The sequence below is a fragment of the Aotus nancymaae genome, unplaced genomic scaffold, assembly GCF_030222135.1.
Source record: "Aotus nancymaae isolate 86718 unplaced genomic scaffold, 86718_ANA_hifiasm-v0.15.2.pri h1tg000053l, whole genome shotgun sequence".
NCBI classification, from domain to species: domain Eukaryota; kingdom Metazoa; phylum Chordata; class Mammalia; order Primates; family Aotidae; genus Aotus; species Aotus nancymaae.
Genome location: NW_026988467.1, coordinates 31,790,209 through 31,805,834, shown reverse-complemented (window position 1 = coordinate 31,805,834; position 15,626 = coordinate 31,790,209). Strand labels below are relative to the sequence as shown.

The following is a 15,626-nucleotide window of genomic DNA, read 5'->3' as shown; positions in this document are numbered from 1 at the left end:
CACATCCTCCCATATATTTTAAGTCATCTCTAGATTACTTATAGAACTTAATATAGGTGTGTATATAATCTATGCACATCTTCCCATATACTTTAAGTCATCTCTAGATTACTCATAGAATTTAACATTATGGGCTCACGCCTGTAATTCCAGTACTTTGGGAGGCCAAGGTGGATGGATCACCTGAGGTCAGGAGTTTGAGACCAGCCTGGCCAAAATGATGAAATCCTGTCTCTACTAAAAATACAAAAATTAGCTGAGTGTGGTGGTGGGCGCCTGTAATCTCAGGTACTCAGGAAGCTGAGGCAGGAGAATTGCTTGAACCCAGGAGGCAGAGGTTGTAGTGAGCCGAGATCGCACCATTGCACTCCAGCTTGGGAGACAAGAGTGAAATTCCATCTCCAAAAAAAAAAAAAAAAACTTAATATAATGTGAATACTATGTAAATAGTTGTCATATTGTATTGTTTACGGAATAATGACAAGAAAAAGAAGTCTGTGTATGTTCAGAACAAATGCAATTATCAAATTTTTTTTCCAAATATTTTTGATCCATGGTTGGTTGTTGAATCTGCAGATGTGAAACCCATGGATACAGAGTGCCAACTGTAATTGCTCTTTCTGATCTCAGCCCAGGAAAATTTTTCCTAAACAAAATGGGGGGCAAAATGTAAACCATAAAGGAAAAGACTGATACATTTATTATCAATCTATATTAAAATCAATTAACTTCTGCATATATAAAGATTTTATGAAGACATAAAGACATGAATGAGAAGTTATTTGCACCATCTATAACTGGTAAGTGTATTGTTTTGAACATTTAGAGAACACCTACAATTTAATAAGAAAAAAACCAATAGCAAGTAGGTAATAGATTTAATGTAACAGGCATTTCACAAAAGAAAAATTTTAAGTAGCCAATAAACACAAAAAAATGCTCAACTAATTATTAATAAGGATATGCAAATTAAAGACAAAATTAAGTTCACATTATATCCTCCACACTGACAAAGATTAAAAGTCTGATAAATTAATTGTTGGCCAGATGTGAGGTGACTACAACTTTAATTAACCAGTAACAGAAATGTAAATGGATGAAATGACATTCTTTCCTTAGTATCAATGGGGCTTTGGTTCTAGGACATTCCCTCACCCCACAGATACCAAAACCCAAGCATATTCAAGGCCTACCGTTGGCATGAGACTGATGATATGAAAAAAGTCAGCCCTCTGTATAAGCAGGTTTCACATCCCTCATATTTTCTTTTTTTTTTTTAGACAGATATAAAATGGCCCATTTATAAAAACATACATTAAAGAATTTTTAATGTATCATTGTTCATTGTGGCAAAAATTAAACGTAAATGCCTAAAAACAAGGCAGAAAATGTCAAAATCACAGAATAGAGAGGTGTTCCAATTGAGGTGAAGAGGTTTTATAAAGTACTCAAGACAGAGAGAAGTGAGGTGAAAAAAAGTATGTACATAATCCCATTTTTGTTAAAAAAAAAAAAAAACCTTAAAATCCTGACATACATATATTTGTATCTGTTTATGTATATAATGATTTTATGACCATTGAAAAAACCACAGAAGGCTACCTACAAAGCTGTTGACATGGGTTATGAGTAGGAATAGGCACAACGACATGGGAAGGTAAGGCCACGCCAACAGAAAAGCCAAAATGTTACTCTCAAAAAATCATATATGGGCTAGGCATGGTGGCTCATGCTTGTAATCCTAGCACTTTGGGAGGCCAAGGTGGGCAGATCGACTTGAGACCAGGAGTTTGAGACCAGCTTGACCAACATGGTGAAATCCCATCTCCACTAAAATGACAAAAAATTAGCTGGATGTGGTGGTGGGCCTATAGTCCCAGCTACTCGGGAGGCTGGGGCATAGGAATTGCTTGAGCCCAGGAGGTGGAGGCTATAGTGAACTGAGATTGTACCACTACACTCCAACCTGGGCAATAGAGCAAGACTCTGGGTCTCAACAACAACAACAAAATCATGTATAATCAGATTTATGCAATTTACATATATGTATTACTGGAAACAGTTAATGCCATGAAGATCCAAATACAGACCTATAGGATAAAATTTTTAAAGCTATTTTATGGCTTATAATATTTTATAACAGGGTATTTTATATGCTGTGACAGCAGGATTTATTTTATAAAAATGGCTGCAACAGTATCTTCCATCCATGTGCTTTTCTATAACGTGACCTTCACCCACCCTCCTCCTCTTAAGATGTGGGGTCTATAGCTCCTGAATCTGGGCAGAAGTTAAATTATAGTACAGCAGGTCCTCTAATAACATTTCATTCAATGTCATTTCACTGTAGCCCTGATGACAGAAACAAAGGCTGGGTGCTGTGGCTCACGCCTGTAATCCCAGAACTTTAAGAGGCCGAGACGGTGGATAACTTGAGGTCAAGAGTTCGAGAACAGCCTAGCCAATACAGTAAAACCCCATCTCTACCAAAAATACAAAAAACTAGCTAGGCGTGGTGATATGCACCTGTAGTCCCAGTGACTCAGGAGACTGATGGAGGAGAATCGCTTGAATTGTGAAGTGGAGGTTGCAGTAAGCCTAGATCCTGCCACTGTACCCAAGCCTGGGTGACAGAGCAAGGTTCCATCTCAAAAAAAGGGAGAAAAAAAATAAGACTCCCAGTCAGGGCTATTGTTTATGTGTAGTTTTGTATATTCTCTCCATGTCTACATGAGTTTTCTCTAGGTGTTCCAGATTCCTCCCACATCCCAAAGATGTGCACATTAGATTAATTAACGTGTCTAAATTGTCCCAGTCTGCGTTGAGCGTAGGGGTGTGTATGTGAATGCACGCTGCGATGAGATGGCATTCTGTCCAGGACTGGTTCCTGCCTTGTGCCCTGAGGCTGCCAGAATAGGCTTTGGCCACCCATGACCCTAAACTGGAATAAGGGGATTGGAAAATGAATGAATGAATACAAATTATTATGAAACAAAAATTCATAAAATATATAATCAGCACAGAAATGTACAATAAATGATGCACTCAGTGAGCCCATCATGTTTATTATTGTTTGTTTCCGAACTAGTAGGAGGTGGTAGGATGTGCTCTTTACAATGTTTGCTTTGCAAACATTTGTTCCTTAAGTTAACCAACCACTACTACAAGCATCATCACATGCTGATTCACCAAAAACTGGGTAAATAATTATATTATTTGTTTCCATTAATCTTTCTTATACATATATATAGCTCACATTTATTTGAATGTTTAACATTAGAAATGTTTTAGATCTTTTTTAGAAGTTTAATTGTGTTTTTGTGACTAAAAATATACCATAGGAACTTAACTCTTATTTATATCAATTTAAGCTTATGGCAAATTGGTTTCATTACATGTCATTTCACCTAAAGTCACAATTTCCAAGAACCTATCAACAATAGTGAGTGAGGACTTATTATATAGCCATACAATAAAATACTGAGTAGCAACTGAAAAGGGTGCAACAGGTCTAATCCACTGACACAGAAAGATGTCTATGCAGTTGAATGAAAAAAGCAAGAACAGTATCCATGATTCCTACATACATACAGAAATCTCCATATACCATGTATAGATATATACACTCATAGAAAAAAGTCTGGAAAGATATATATATATGCTAAACTTTTAAAACTGGTTATCTTTGGAGAATTGTAATGACAAAGGCTTTTACTTTCCATTTTATTCATTTGTGTATTGTAAAATTGAATGTATTACTTTTATAATCATAAAAAAAACAAATTATTTCTAAAAGTCCTATAACACAAAAAAATTTTTTAAAGAAAACAGAAGACCTTAAACAAAGTAGAAATCTTTAATAGTGGTAAGTATAGTCTTCCATACTGCCACAAAGTATGGCTATATTTCAATATAATAACTATGAGAATAAAATATGTATTGAAAAATAAAGAGTAAGATTCTTACAATTCAGATTAACCCGCTAAAAGAATAGTATGTGATGAAATCTATTCTAAATTAGATTAAACCATCACATAAAGTAGCCCTAACTAAACACAATGGTTAAATACCATATCTAGACTAACATTCATTTTCTATCTAAAGACATGACTGTTTTTTCTCAAATGGTACTTACAGTTCTCTACAATTTCATCAAAAACTGCACCACTTTTCTGTTCAAACTGGAAAAGCAAAAAAAGGAGAGAGAAAAATAACATTACCATCATATCTTCTATCATATATACTTTTGATATCCCTCCCTACTTCCCAAGAAGCTGTAATTTTCAACCCAAATTACCTAAGTGCGCAATATAAACAAAAACACTGCCAAACAGAGTAAATAAAATTTAGGATGAACAAAAGCAGTTCTCAGGTCAAAGTCCCAAACCAAAAACTAGGAGATAAATCACATCCTTTCACTATAAATAATTACTTATTTTTTTAATCATTCATGTCACAAAAAAGAGATGATCATATATATTTGTAATAACAATAAACACAGCTAACACTTCATAAGAACTTATTAACACTGAAAACTGACTATGTAAAACTTCCTATCAAAACTGAACAGAACAATCAGCAGCTTTTGCTCTTAGGCTAGAGCCAGAAACACGCTGCTCTTAAATTGAAAGTGAGGCCTGTTACAGGGATGGTTCCTATTGAGTATGTTAGTGCCTAAGACAGAAGCAGGGCCATGTCAGAGATAATTTCAGATCTTTAAAACAGGCACACGGGGAAAGAAAGCAAAGCACCACTAACTCCACCAAAGAACTAAGAGAAAATGGTATACTTCACTTTGAGTCTTTGAAGGCCTCCTTACTTTGGTACAATAACCCAGAATCAGCCACCCTATTCAAGGGAGAGACTTTTAAGGAAAAAAGAACTACCTAGCTACCTACATAACCATAGAGGAAACACAACAGCCAGCTGTAGTAGTCAGCAGTATCTGATATTCGTAAATACGAACAGAAAATAAAGGATACCAGGTTTCTATACTCTATAGGTGACTTAAGGGATTTTCTAAGAGACTATGTATCATTTTACCTTATGAGCTGATAAAACCTAACTCCTAACTAAAACAAGACTGTTCTATAAGAAACAGGAAACAGATGGATTTAACATCTCTTCTGCAAGCTAGAACACAAAAGATCAATGATTTCTACATTTTAAAAAGGAAAAAATATTTGTAATTTAGACCACTCACATTGTAATGTGAAAAACATTTAACAAAATGAAATACAGTAGTTAAAAATTATACTGAATAAAAGAAACAGTAACAACTGACTATATTGCTCAGAAGAATGAAGGGGCTGGGCTCAGTGGCTCATGCCTGTAATCCCATCACTTCAGGAGGATCACTTGAGCTCAGGAGTTTGAGACCAGCCTGAGCAACAGGGTGAGACCCCGACTCTACAAAACACAGCCAAGCATAGTAGCGTGCACCCAAGGTCCCAGCTACTTGGGAGGCTGAGGTGGGAGGACCACCTGAGCCAGGAGGTCAAGAGTGCAGTAGGCCAAGATCATGCCACTGCACCCTAGCATGGGTGATAGAGCAAGAACCTGTCTCAAAGGGAAAAAAATACCAAAAAAAGAAACAAAACAAAAAAGAAAAACTGAAGGGTCCTAGATAGGAAGAATATCAGGCACTGAAACTTCAAAAGATACTCTTTCAAATGGCAAAAATTCCCAGATTAAATTTCCTACTCTATGGGTTCAAAATCAAACTCTTGTTTTCCTCTCTTCTCCCTCTTTCTCTCTCAAAAACAAAAACCAAACAACAACAACAACAACAAAAAAAAAAAAAAACAAAGACTAAAACATTGCCTCCTAATCATCAATTTATATGCTTGTCTATAAACAGATGCAACAACATCCAGCAAATCCCTCTTGTTGACATCAGGTACATATTTCAAAAACACAGGGACAAAAAAAAAAATAGATTAGTGGCTACCTAAGACTAGCATGGAGAGAAATAGGGAATGATTTCAAATGAGTATGGGTTATTTTTGGAATGATAAAAATGTTCTAAAATTGTGGTGATGGTTGCACAACTGTGAATATACTAAAAATCACTGAACTGTATACACTTTAAATGAACTGCCTGGTATGTGAACTCAATAAAGCTGTTGTAAAAACACATTGAGAATATACTTCCATGAAGTTTAGGCAATAAAATAAACTGAAAGACACTATTCAAACAATATTAACTAGGGAGATACTGTCTGGGCATACACTAATAATTTTTTTTTATTTTTTTGAGATGAAGTTTCGCTCCCGTTGCCCAGACTGGAGTGCAATGGAGCAATTTTGGCTCACTGCAACCTCTGCCTGCTAGGTTCAAGCAATTCTCCCGTGCCTCAGCCTCCCAAGTAGCTGGGACTACAGGTGCACCACCACACCTGGTTAATTTTTTGTGTTTTTAGTAGAGACGTGGTTTCACCATGCTGGCCAGGCTTGTCTCGAATTGACCTCAAGTGATCCACCCGCCTTGGCCTCCCAAAGTCCTGGGATTGATTACAGGCCTGAGCCACCAAGCCCAGCCATATTGTCAAAGAGTAGTTTTTAAAACGTATATTCATATATGTTAAATAGGTAATATATTTAATACAATGAAGCCCTTCAAGTGCAATTATGCATGCTATGAGGTTACTTCATTTTGATGCAAATCTCTTCTCACGTATTTGAACTTTTTGATGAAGCAATGCATCAGTCAAAGGAGAGTATAGCTTTAAATGAATTTTTAAATTTCGTTTTTAATTCAAATTTGCTGATGACCACTCATACTCACTAACATGGCTCTAAATTAAACACTGAGCAAGACTCCAGAAGATCTGCTTGGCCTATACTCTCACCAATCTAGTTTACATTTAACATTTACCTATATGATAATACAGTTTTACTAAACTTTTATTTGTGTGCTTGTTGTCTAACCTGTGTATTTATAAATAAGAAATTGGATCTAAACAATTAGTAATTTACCTTGGAAATTAACATTGTACTATTTCTCTTTGAAGTTTCATAAAAAATTTAAGTGAATGTAAAAGTCAGACTGAGAGCTCTCTCTCCACCATGTGAGGATACAACAAGAAGACAGCTGTCTGCAAATCAGGAAGAGATCCCTTACTAAAAACAATCCCAGCATTGTGGGAGGCTAAGGTGGGAGGATCACTTGAGCCCAGGAGTTTGAGATCAGCCTGGGCAACATAGTGAGATCCGGTCTCTACAAGAGAGAAAACATTTGCATGCCTAGCTAAATTTAAAAGTTAGCCAGGCACGGTGGGGTGCACCTGTAGTCCCAGCTACTTGGGAGGCTAAGGTGAGAGGATCACTTGAGCTCACAAGGTCGAAGTCGCAGTGAGCCGTAATTGTGCCACTGCACTGTAACTGTGCCACTGCACTCCAGCTGGGGTAACAGAGCAAGACCTTGTCTCAAAAAAAACCTGACTGTGCTGGCATCCTGATTTTGGACTTCCAGCCTGCAGAATTTCGACAAAATAAATGTTTAGGCCACCCAGTCTACAGTATTTTGTTCTAGCTGCCCAAGCTAAGATCTTATCATAGCAAAAGTAACTTCTCACTGAGCCTACTTTGGCATGCTATTTAAACATTCTGTCCCTCAGCTTTACTATTTGTTAATAAAAATGTAAATATCAAAAAAAAAAAAAGTAACTTGTCTAGGAAAAAAGTAACACGTGTGAGAACTTAATGAAGAAAATTATAGAAATTGTAGGAATATTTTAAAAAGTCAAGCTGATTTTCTTTTTAAAAATCTGTCATAACTATTCTGTATACACAAGGGTTTTCTCAATACTACGAAAACAGAAAAAAGAAAGAAAAGAGAAAATGAATGCAGATACCGATTTAAGACATCAAATATCCCTTATTTGTTCATCATCAAAATACCTTCATGTTTTCTACCTAACTGACTTCAAAACATGTAACTACTGCATATTTCAACTTATAAATGTTTATATAACTTGAAGCTATGACAGTACATTTGTTATGAACATGGGTGCCAGTCTCAAATTGCTTGAGTTTAAATCCCTACTCTGGCCACTTACTAGCTAGTTCAATTTTAGCCTCAAATGTCCTCATCCATAAAATATGTATACAATGATACCTACTTCACAGGGTTGTTAGGAAGATTCAATTTAAAAAAATGTACAAGCCAGGCACAGAGGCTCATGCCTATAATCCCAACATTTTGGGAAGCCAAGGTGGGCAGATCATTTGAGGTCAGGAGTTCAGTATCAGCCTGGTCAACATGGTGAAATCCTGTCTCTAGTAAAAATACAAAAATTAGCCGGGCGTGGTGGCAGGCACCTATAATTCCAACTGATTGGGAGGCTGAGGCAGGAGAATCACTTGAACCTGGGAGGCAGAGGTTGCAGTGAGCTGAAATTGCACCACTGCGCTCCAGCCTGGGCGCTAGAGCAAGACTCAGTCAAAAAACAAAACAAAACAAAACAAATTAACAAAAAGGTCTCAATCCAGTACTTACCAAATTGTAAATATACAATAAAAGTGAACTGTTATTACACTAATGAAAGATATGCTCCCGTTTTAAAAATTTGGGTTCACTAAAATATTTCATTGCAAAAATGTATCTACTGCTTAAAATGAAACAAAAGCACTAGACAAATCAAACCCAGTCCCCTATATTTCAAAAACTAAACACTGGATGTAAAACACATACAAAACCAAACCAAACACTTAAGTACCCTAATCTTGGACTTGGAAGTGGGGAGAATGGGAAGGGGGAAGAAATCCCAATATACTGTGCCACCTCACACACCCCCAAAAAAAATCACAATTGGAAATTTATTAGATTCCAGACCAGTAATTTTTGTTTTTTAAAAAGTTGGCCAGGCATGGTGGCTCACACTTATAATCCCAGCACTTTAGGAGGCCAAGCCTCGGGAGGCTGAGGCAGACAGATTGCTTGAGTCCAGCAGTTTAAGACCAGCCTGGGCAACATAGCAAAACCCCATCTCTACAAAAAATACAAAAAATTTGCTGGGCATGATGACACACCTGTGTCCCAGCTACTTGGGAGGCTGAGGTAGGAGGATGGCTTGAGCCCAGGAGATGGAGGTTGCAATAAGCAGAGATCGTACTGCTACATTCCAGCCTGGGTGACAGAACCAAACTCTGTTTCAAAAAATAAAAATAAAAATAAGCTGGCCAGGCCTGGTGGTCCATGCCAATAATCTCAATACTTTGGGAGATCAAGACAGGAGGGTTGCTTGAGCCCAGAAATTGGAGACAAGTCTGGGCAACATAGTAAGACTCCAGCTCTACAATACATTTTTTTTTTTTAAATTAGCTGGGCACAGAATGGTATGTGCCAGTAGTCCAGTAGCTACTTAGGAAGGTAAGATGGAAGATGGCTTGAGCCCAGGATTTCAAGGCTACAGTGAACTATAATCACACCATTCCACCAGTCTAAGCAATAGCACAAGACCCTAACTCTTAAAAAAAAATTAATTTTCTCTTCTATCCTCCACACTCTATCCTCCACACAAACATGACAAATATGATGACATTTCACAAACTCCCTGGATATGAGAGAATGTCTAACAGCATAAACATTCTCAAATTGTTTTTAATACCTGTAACAATCAAAGAGCTTATATGATAAACATTCAATGGCAACTAAATAATAGATCAATAACTCTAAAATTATAGTTTGAGGAGTTGATACTGGGATTTTCTCCCTTTTTTCTGAGACTCACTCTGTCACTCAGGCTGGAGTGCTGTGGCACAATCAGAGCTCACTGTAGCCTCTATCTCCCCAGATTCAATGGATCTTGCCACCTCAGCCTCCCGAGTAGCCTGGGACTACAGGTGCATGTCACCATGCCCAGCTGATTTTTTTATTTTTTTTGTAGAGATAGGATTTCATTACGTTGCCCAGGTGTAGGTGGGAAACCCTGCACAAGTCCATGGCAAGGGTCTGAAGCCTCAGCCTGTTCCCATATAAATACTGATTTAGAAAAGAATTAGAAATGTAGGCACAGTTATTCCTTTATATAATCATATATAATCTTATCATTACTCACTTATAAAGATATATACTCAATATAACCTTTAATTTTACTAATGACTATCAGGTTATAAAATATGGAACTGAGGTAACATTGTGAACAAAGTAATCCTAAGGCAAGATGCTCTAAGCCCTCTGTCACGCCCGCATAAGGGCTGTTGGAGGGCACCTCGGCTGTGCGGCAGTGCCAGTGCTGTGAAAGCACCCGCTGTTTAGCCAGCTAGGGAAGGAGATATCCAAAATAACCAAGATATCTCCTTCCTGGGAAAGTCAGAAGAAAACTCCGCTTCTCCAAGCTCTTGTGGCAAGGCCTAATGGCTGTCAGGTAGGCCCACAGACATCCAGGGGCTTAACTGTCTCTATGTGATTTTGTGTTTCAGTGGTCACATTCCATGTCTACTCTCATGCTCTGCTTCTACACCTGGTTTCTCTTTTTCTTAAAAGATAAGTATAATAGTAACATAATCTTACTGTCTTTAATATTTCTGACAAATACGAGAAGAGCGCTGACACATTAGCTTTTCTCCTCGCCTCGGCTACTTGAAAGTTTTGGGCCCCCTATCTTCAAAACTCGTAAAATTTACTTAACCCTATCACCAACTACCATTACCTCACCCTACCTTCCCTGCCCACTGCTTTGTACTCAATAAAAGTCAGACTGTGTACTCAATAAAACTCAGTGCCACTGCAGGTCTCCGTACTTTGGTTGGCAGTGTGCCCCCAAGCCCAAACTCTCTTTTCTCTATCTCTGTGTCTGTGTCTTTCATTTCTACAGTTTCTCACCTCAGCACCAATAGGGAGGGGCTCACAAAACCCTACAGGGCTGGACCCTATACCCAGAGGCTGGTCTGGAACTCCTGGGCTCAAGCAATCTGCCCGCCTCAGCCTCCCAAAGTGCTGGGATTTCAGGTGTGAACACAGCTGATGCTGGAATTTTCAACGATTAAGGAGAGATGGAAAGTGATCAAGTAAGTTTCATTTTCTTCCTCTCTGATAACTACTTTTCTCAGCACCTGACCCGTCCCCATTTTAGTGGCAGCCCCAAACACCCTGAAGATCAAACGAGAACTGTCAAAATGAGTGTTTTCCTCCCATTCCTTTCAACTGATCAATAATAAGAACTATCATCTCTAAAAATAAAAAAATAAAATAAATTGGCTGGGCATGATGGCACTCGCTGTAGTCCTTGGCAGGAGTATCATTTGAGCCCAGGAGTTCAAGGTTGTAGTGAGCTATGATCAAACCACTACATTCCAGCCTGGGCAACAGAGCAAGACTCTGTCTCTAAAAGAAAGAAAAAGAAAAAGAACTATCAGCTGGGTCTGGTGGCACACACCTATTATCCCAACTACTTGGGAGGCTGAGGTGGAAAGAGTGCTTGAGCCCAGAGTTTTGGGACCAGCCTGGGTGACATAATGAGACACTATCTCAAAAACAAAACACATACACACACACCCCACTACCATTTCTAACATGCCTTAATGTTTTAGATAAATCCTCTACTCCCCTGCTTACATTAGTTTTTAGATTCATGGTTTGAGCCTATACTCTTTACGATTACAGAGTAAAATGGTGAGCAGGAACAGACCCAATCCTTACTTCCATGTGAAAAATATACATCAAATAACTACCTAAAGAAATGAGACCAGGCACGGTAGCTCACACCTGTAATCCCAGCACGCTTTGGGAGGCTGAGGCAGGTGGATCAACTGAGGTCAGGAGTTCAAGACCACCCTGGCCAATACAGTGAAACTCCGTCTCTACTAAAAATACAAAAAATTAGCTGGGCTTGGTGGCACACGCCTGTAGTCCCAGCTACTCATGGAGGCTGAGGCAGGAGAATTGCTTGAACCCAGGAGGCAGAGGTTGTAGTGAGCCAAGATCATACCACTGCACTCCAGCCTGAGTGACAGAGTGAGAGTCCATCTAAAAATAAAATAAAATAATAAAATTTTAAAATGAAGGGTTACAAAGACATAAAACACTATGGGAATTACTCTGTTGAATTAGAATGAGAAAGACAGCCTAACCTAGACAGAAGGGTCAAAGAAGGCAAAAGAACTATTCCTTCATTTAAGATCTGAAGGATGAGTAGGAATTAAAACAGGTGAACGGGTAAGGGGAGGGTTCAAGAAATCCAAAAACAGCAAATGTAAAGGTTCTCAGCAGGAGAAAGAATGGAGAATTCAGAGAGCAGAAAGAAGGCTAGTTGGATTATAATTCGAAGAGTAAATAGGCAAGTACTACTACAAAATATAGCTGATGACAAAGTCATGTGCCAAACATTTCAGGACATTCTTCAAAGACAGGGTGACCACACATTACACTTAGTCAAAGAAATCCCAGTTTATACCTGTTGTCTCCATGTAATTATAAATGTGATCCCCTTCGCTCTCAAAAGCATTTCAATTTGGTCACCCTCAGTATTAGTCATATTTAAATACTAGACTTTATTCTAAAAAATCTATCGGAGGAGGGAAACAGGAGAAAGGTGTGAGTCTTCAAAAATCACCAGCTGTGGAGCAAAGTCATTTCTCACTCCAACACAAAGTTTAATCCTATCATTCTCATATTATTTCTACTCCTCTGAGAAAGACCTCTGCCTGATGAAATTCCACTGCTTCTTCCAAGTATAGCTCTTCAGTGAGGCTTTTTCTGATGGCTCATTTAAAATTCATTACTTCTCTGTAGCACTTAGTTTATATTTCATTTACAGTCACTTGTGGTACAGTTCACTTGTATATGAGTATCACTTCCTAGATAAATCTTTTGCATTCTGGGGTTCCCATAGGCCCCAGTATATTTTATATATATATATATATATATATTTTTTTTTTTTTTTTCTGGCATAATCTCTCAATATCTTTTTTACTGAGTTCCACAGCTTTGTATATCCCAATGTCTGTCATAAAAAACCTGCAAAATGCTCTATGAAAAGAAGAATTCTATGATCAAATAAATATGAGAAATATAAATCTCTTCTTTGGTAATTAACAATGTATGTTCATTTATTAAATGCTAAGAAGTCTAACCTGTATTATATTGTTTTGCCTAGCACTTTCCAAATGTACTTGACCACAGAACACTTTTGGGGAAGGTAACAGTTATTATTATACTACAGAAACACCTTGGGAAATGATACTAACTTATGTCAGCAGTATAGGCTTATAAATTTCTATGCATATTATTAAAAAAAGATCTTTCTTAAAATTTAGTAATATACTCCAAAGTAGTATGATATTTAAATTTTTTGTTAAAAAAAAACATGCCATTAAGCCACCCCCCACAAGTACTGTATAAGCGAAGACATTCCCACTTGACAGTTTAACAATACATAGAACACAATGTAAATATTTAACATGCTAGTAATTATTTAACATGCTAAAAATATTTATGTCAAATTGTCAGCCCAATTTAATAAGGAAATACTAAAGAAGTATAGTAAATACTTGCTTCCTATCACTCTCTTCTTTCCAAGCCTTGCCTTCTTAAGTATGAGAATCACTTGAATACTTGAGTATGAGGATGACTGTGCCTATGAACAGTCACTGAACTAGCCTGGGCAACATACTAAAATCCCATCTCATAAATAAATAAATTTTTCAATTTAAAAAATCCCTCTCCTTCTGCCACTAACCAAGCACAAGCAATCTTTCCTACAAAATACAGATATGCTGTCAGCGCTGATCTCAACTCAAAATTTCAGGTATCCATTAATAATCAACTGAAGCTGGCAGACAACATCACATACATACCATTTAATTATCATTAAAGTGGTAATATAATCACTATTTTAACTTATTTTGAAAGTACTAGTTAATGCAATAAAACAAGAAAAATAAAGTATAAAAATAGCAACAACAAAAAAAAACCCCAAAGTTGGCATTATTTGCAGTGAACATGATTGTCTACTTGAAAAGTCCAAGACTGCAGACTGAAAAGGTATTAGGAATAAAAACACATTTCAATATGGTGACTCTTGACAAAATTCAACATTCAAGAAGTCAACAGCATTCCTATAAACCAGCAATAATTAGTTAAAACATATGGAAAAAATTCAAATCACAAGAGCAACTACACATAAAAAGTTCTAGAAAGAGGAAAAGTATAAAATTATTACGAAAAAAATTATAAAATTTTTCTGAGGGTAAACAGGAAATACACTACATTCACAAAATAGAAAAAGCAACACTTCGAAAAAGTCCATTTCCCCACAAGATACAGAGAGTGACAGGGAATTAGAAAAGTAGACAAAATCATTATCAAGGACATCTGGAAGAATAAAGAACACCAAGAAAATGTTGGATGATAACAGTAGCAAGGAGGAAAATATGCCCTGCCATACACCAAAGGCACAATAACTAAAATGTGGTTCTTGCATGGCAATTAACAGACAGACCAATGAAATAAAACAGAAAACACAAAATCCAATATATTTAAGAATTAGAATACAACTAGTGAGAATGTAAATTAGTACCCATAATAAAAACAGTATGGAAGTTCCTCAAAAAATTACAAATATAAATAACATATGACCCATCAATCCCACTACTGGGTATATATCCAAAGGATATGAAATCAGTAAGTCAAAGAGATAGCTGCACTCCCATGTTCACAGCAGTATTATTCACAATAGCCAAGATATGGAATCTATCTAAATGTCTACCAGGGAACTCTATTCAGCCTTTACAAAGGAAATCCTATATTTGCAACAATGTGGATGAACCTGGAGGACGTTATGTAAAGTGAAATAAGCCAGGCATAGAAAGATGAACACCACATGGTCTCACTTACATGTGGAATCTAGAAAAGTCAAACTTAGTAGGTCATAGTGACTCCAGTAAGTAATATATTATATACTTGAAAAGTGATAGCCGGGCATGGTGGCTCATGACTGTAATCCCAGGACTTTGGGAAGCTGAGGTGGGAGGATCATAAGGTCAGGAGTTCAAGACCAGCCTGGCCAACATGGTTAAACCTCATCTCTATTAAAAATACAAAAATTAGCCAGGTGTGGTGATGCATTATCTGTAATCCCAGCTACTCAGGAGACTGAGGCAGGAGAATCGCTTGAACCCGGGAGGCGGAGGTTGCACTGAGCCAAGATCACACCATTGTACCCCAGCCTGGGCAACCAGGAACAGACTCCGTCTCAAAAAATAGAGATATTTTAGGGAGATTAATGTTGAAACTTCTGAGGATATTTAAGACTCTCCATAATCTAGCCCTGCCTTCCTCTATAGCTTTATCTTTTCCTGATTTCATGTTCCCATTACATCCCTATCCTGTAAGCAAATGCTATCTATTTTCTCTCCTGCACTACTGCTTTTTCCCTCTACTATTCTCATATCATTCACACATGCTATTATTTCTTGTCATCTTGTAAAATATTTCTCGATTCCCTATCTCCCTAGAGCTACTGCTCATTTTTCTCTTCCCCTTGACAGCAAAACTCTTAAAAAGAGTTGTCTAGTCAGGCACAGTGGCTCACACCTGTAATTCCAGTACTTTGGGAGGCCAAGGTAGATGGATCACCTGAGGTCAGAAGTTCAAGAGCACCCTGGCCAACATGGCAAAACCC

The 15,626-nt window shown here is 37.5% G+C and overlaps 1 protein-coding gene across 4 annotated transcripts in view; it reads right to left on the bottom strand.

Moving 5' to 3' along the window:
- The window catches only part of ZMYM4 (zinc finger MYM-type containing 4), a 155,129-nt gene that overhangs the window by 85,297 nt on the left and 54,206 nt on the right, over window positions 1-15,626 (bottom strand). For all 4 annotated transcript variants that reach the window (XM_012439931.3, XM_021677160.2, XM_012439925.2 and 1 more), the window contains one exon: window positions 4,136-4,181. Coding sequence is in view for 1 of the 4 variants with exons in the window: in XM_012439925.2 (XP_012295348.1) it covers window positions 4,136-4,181 (46 nt within the window). In the remaining 3 variants the exon portion in view is untranslated. The remainder of the gene's footprint in view (window positions 1-4,135; window positions 4,182-15,626) is intronic.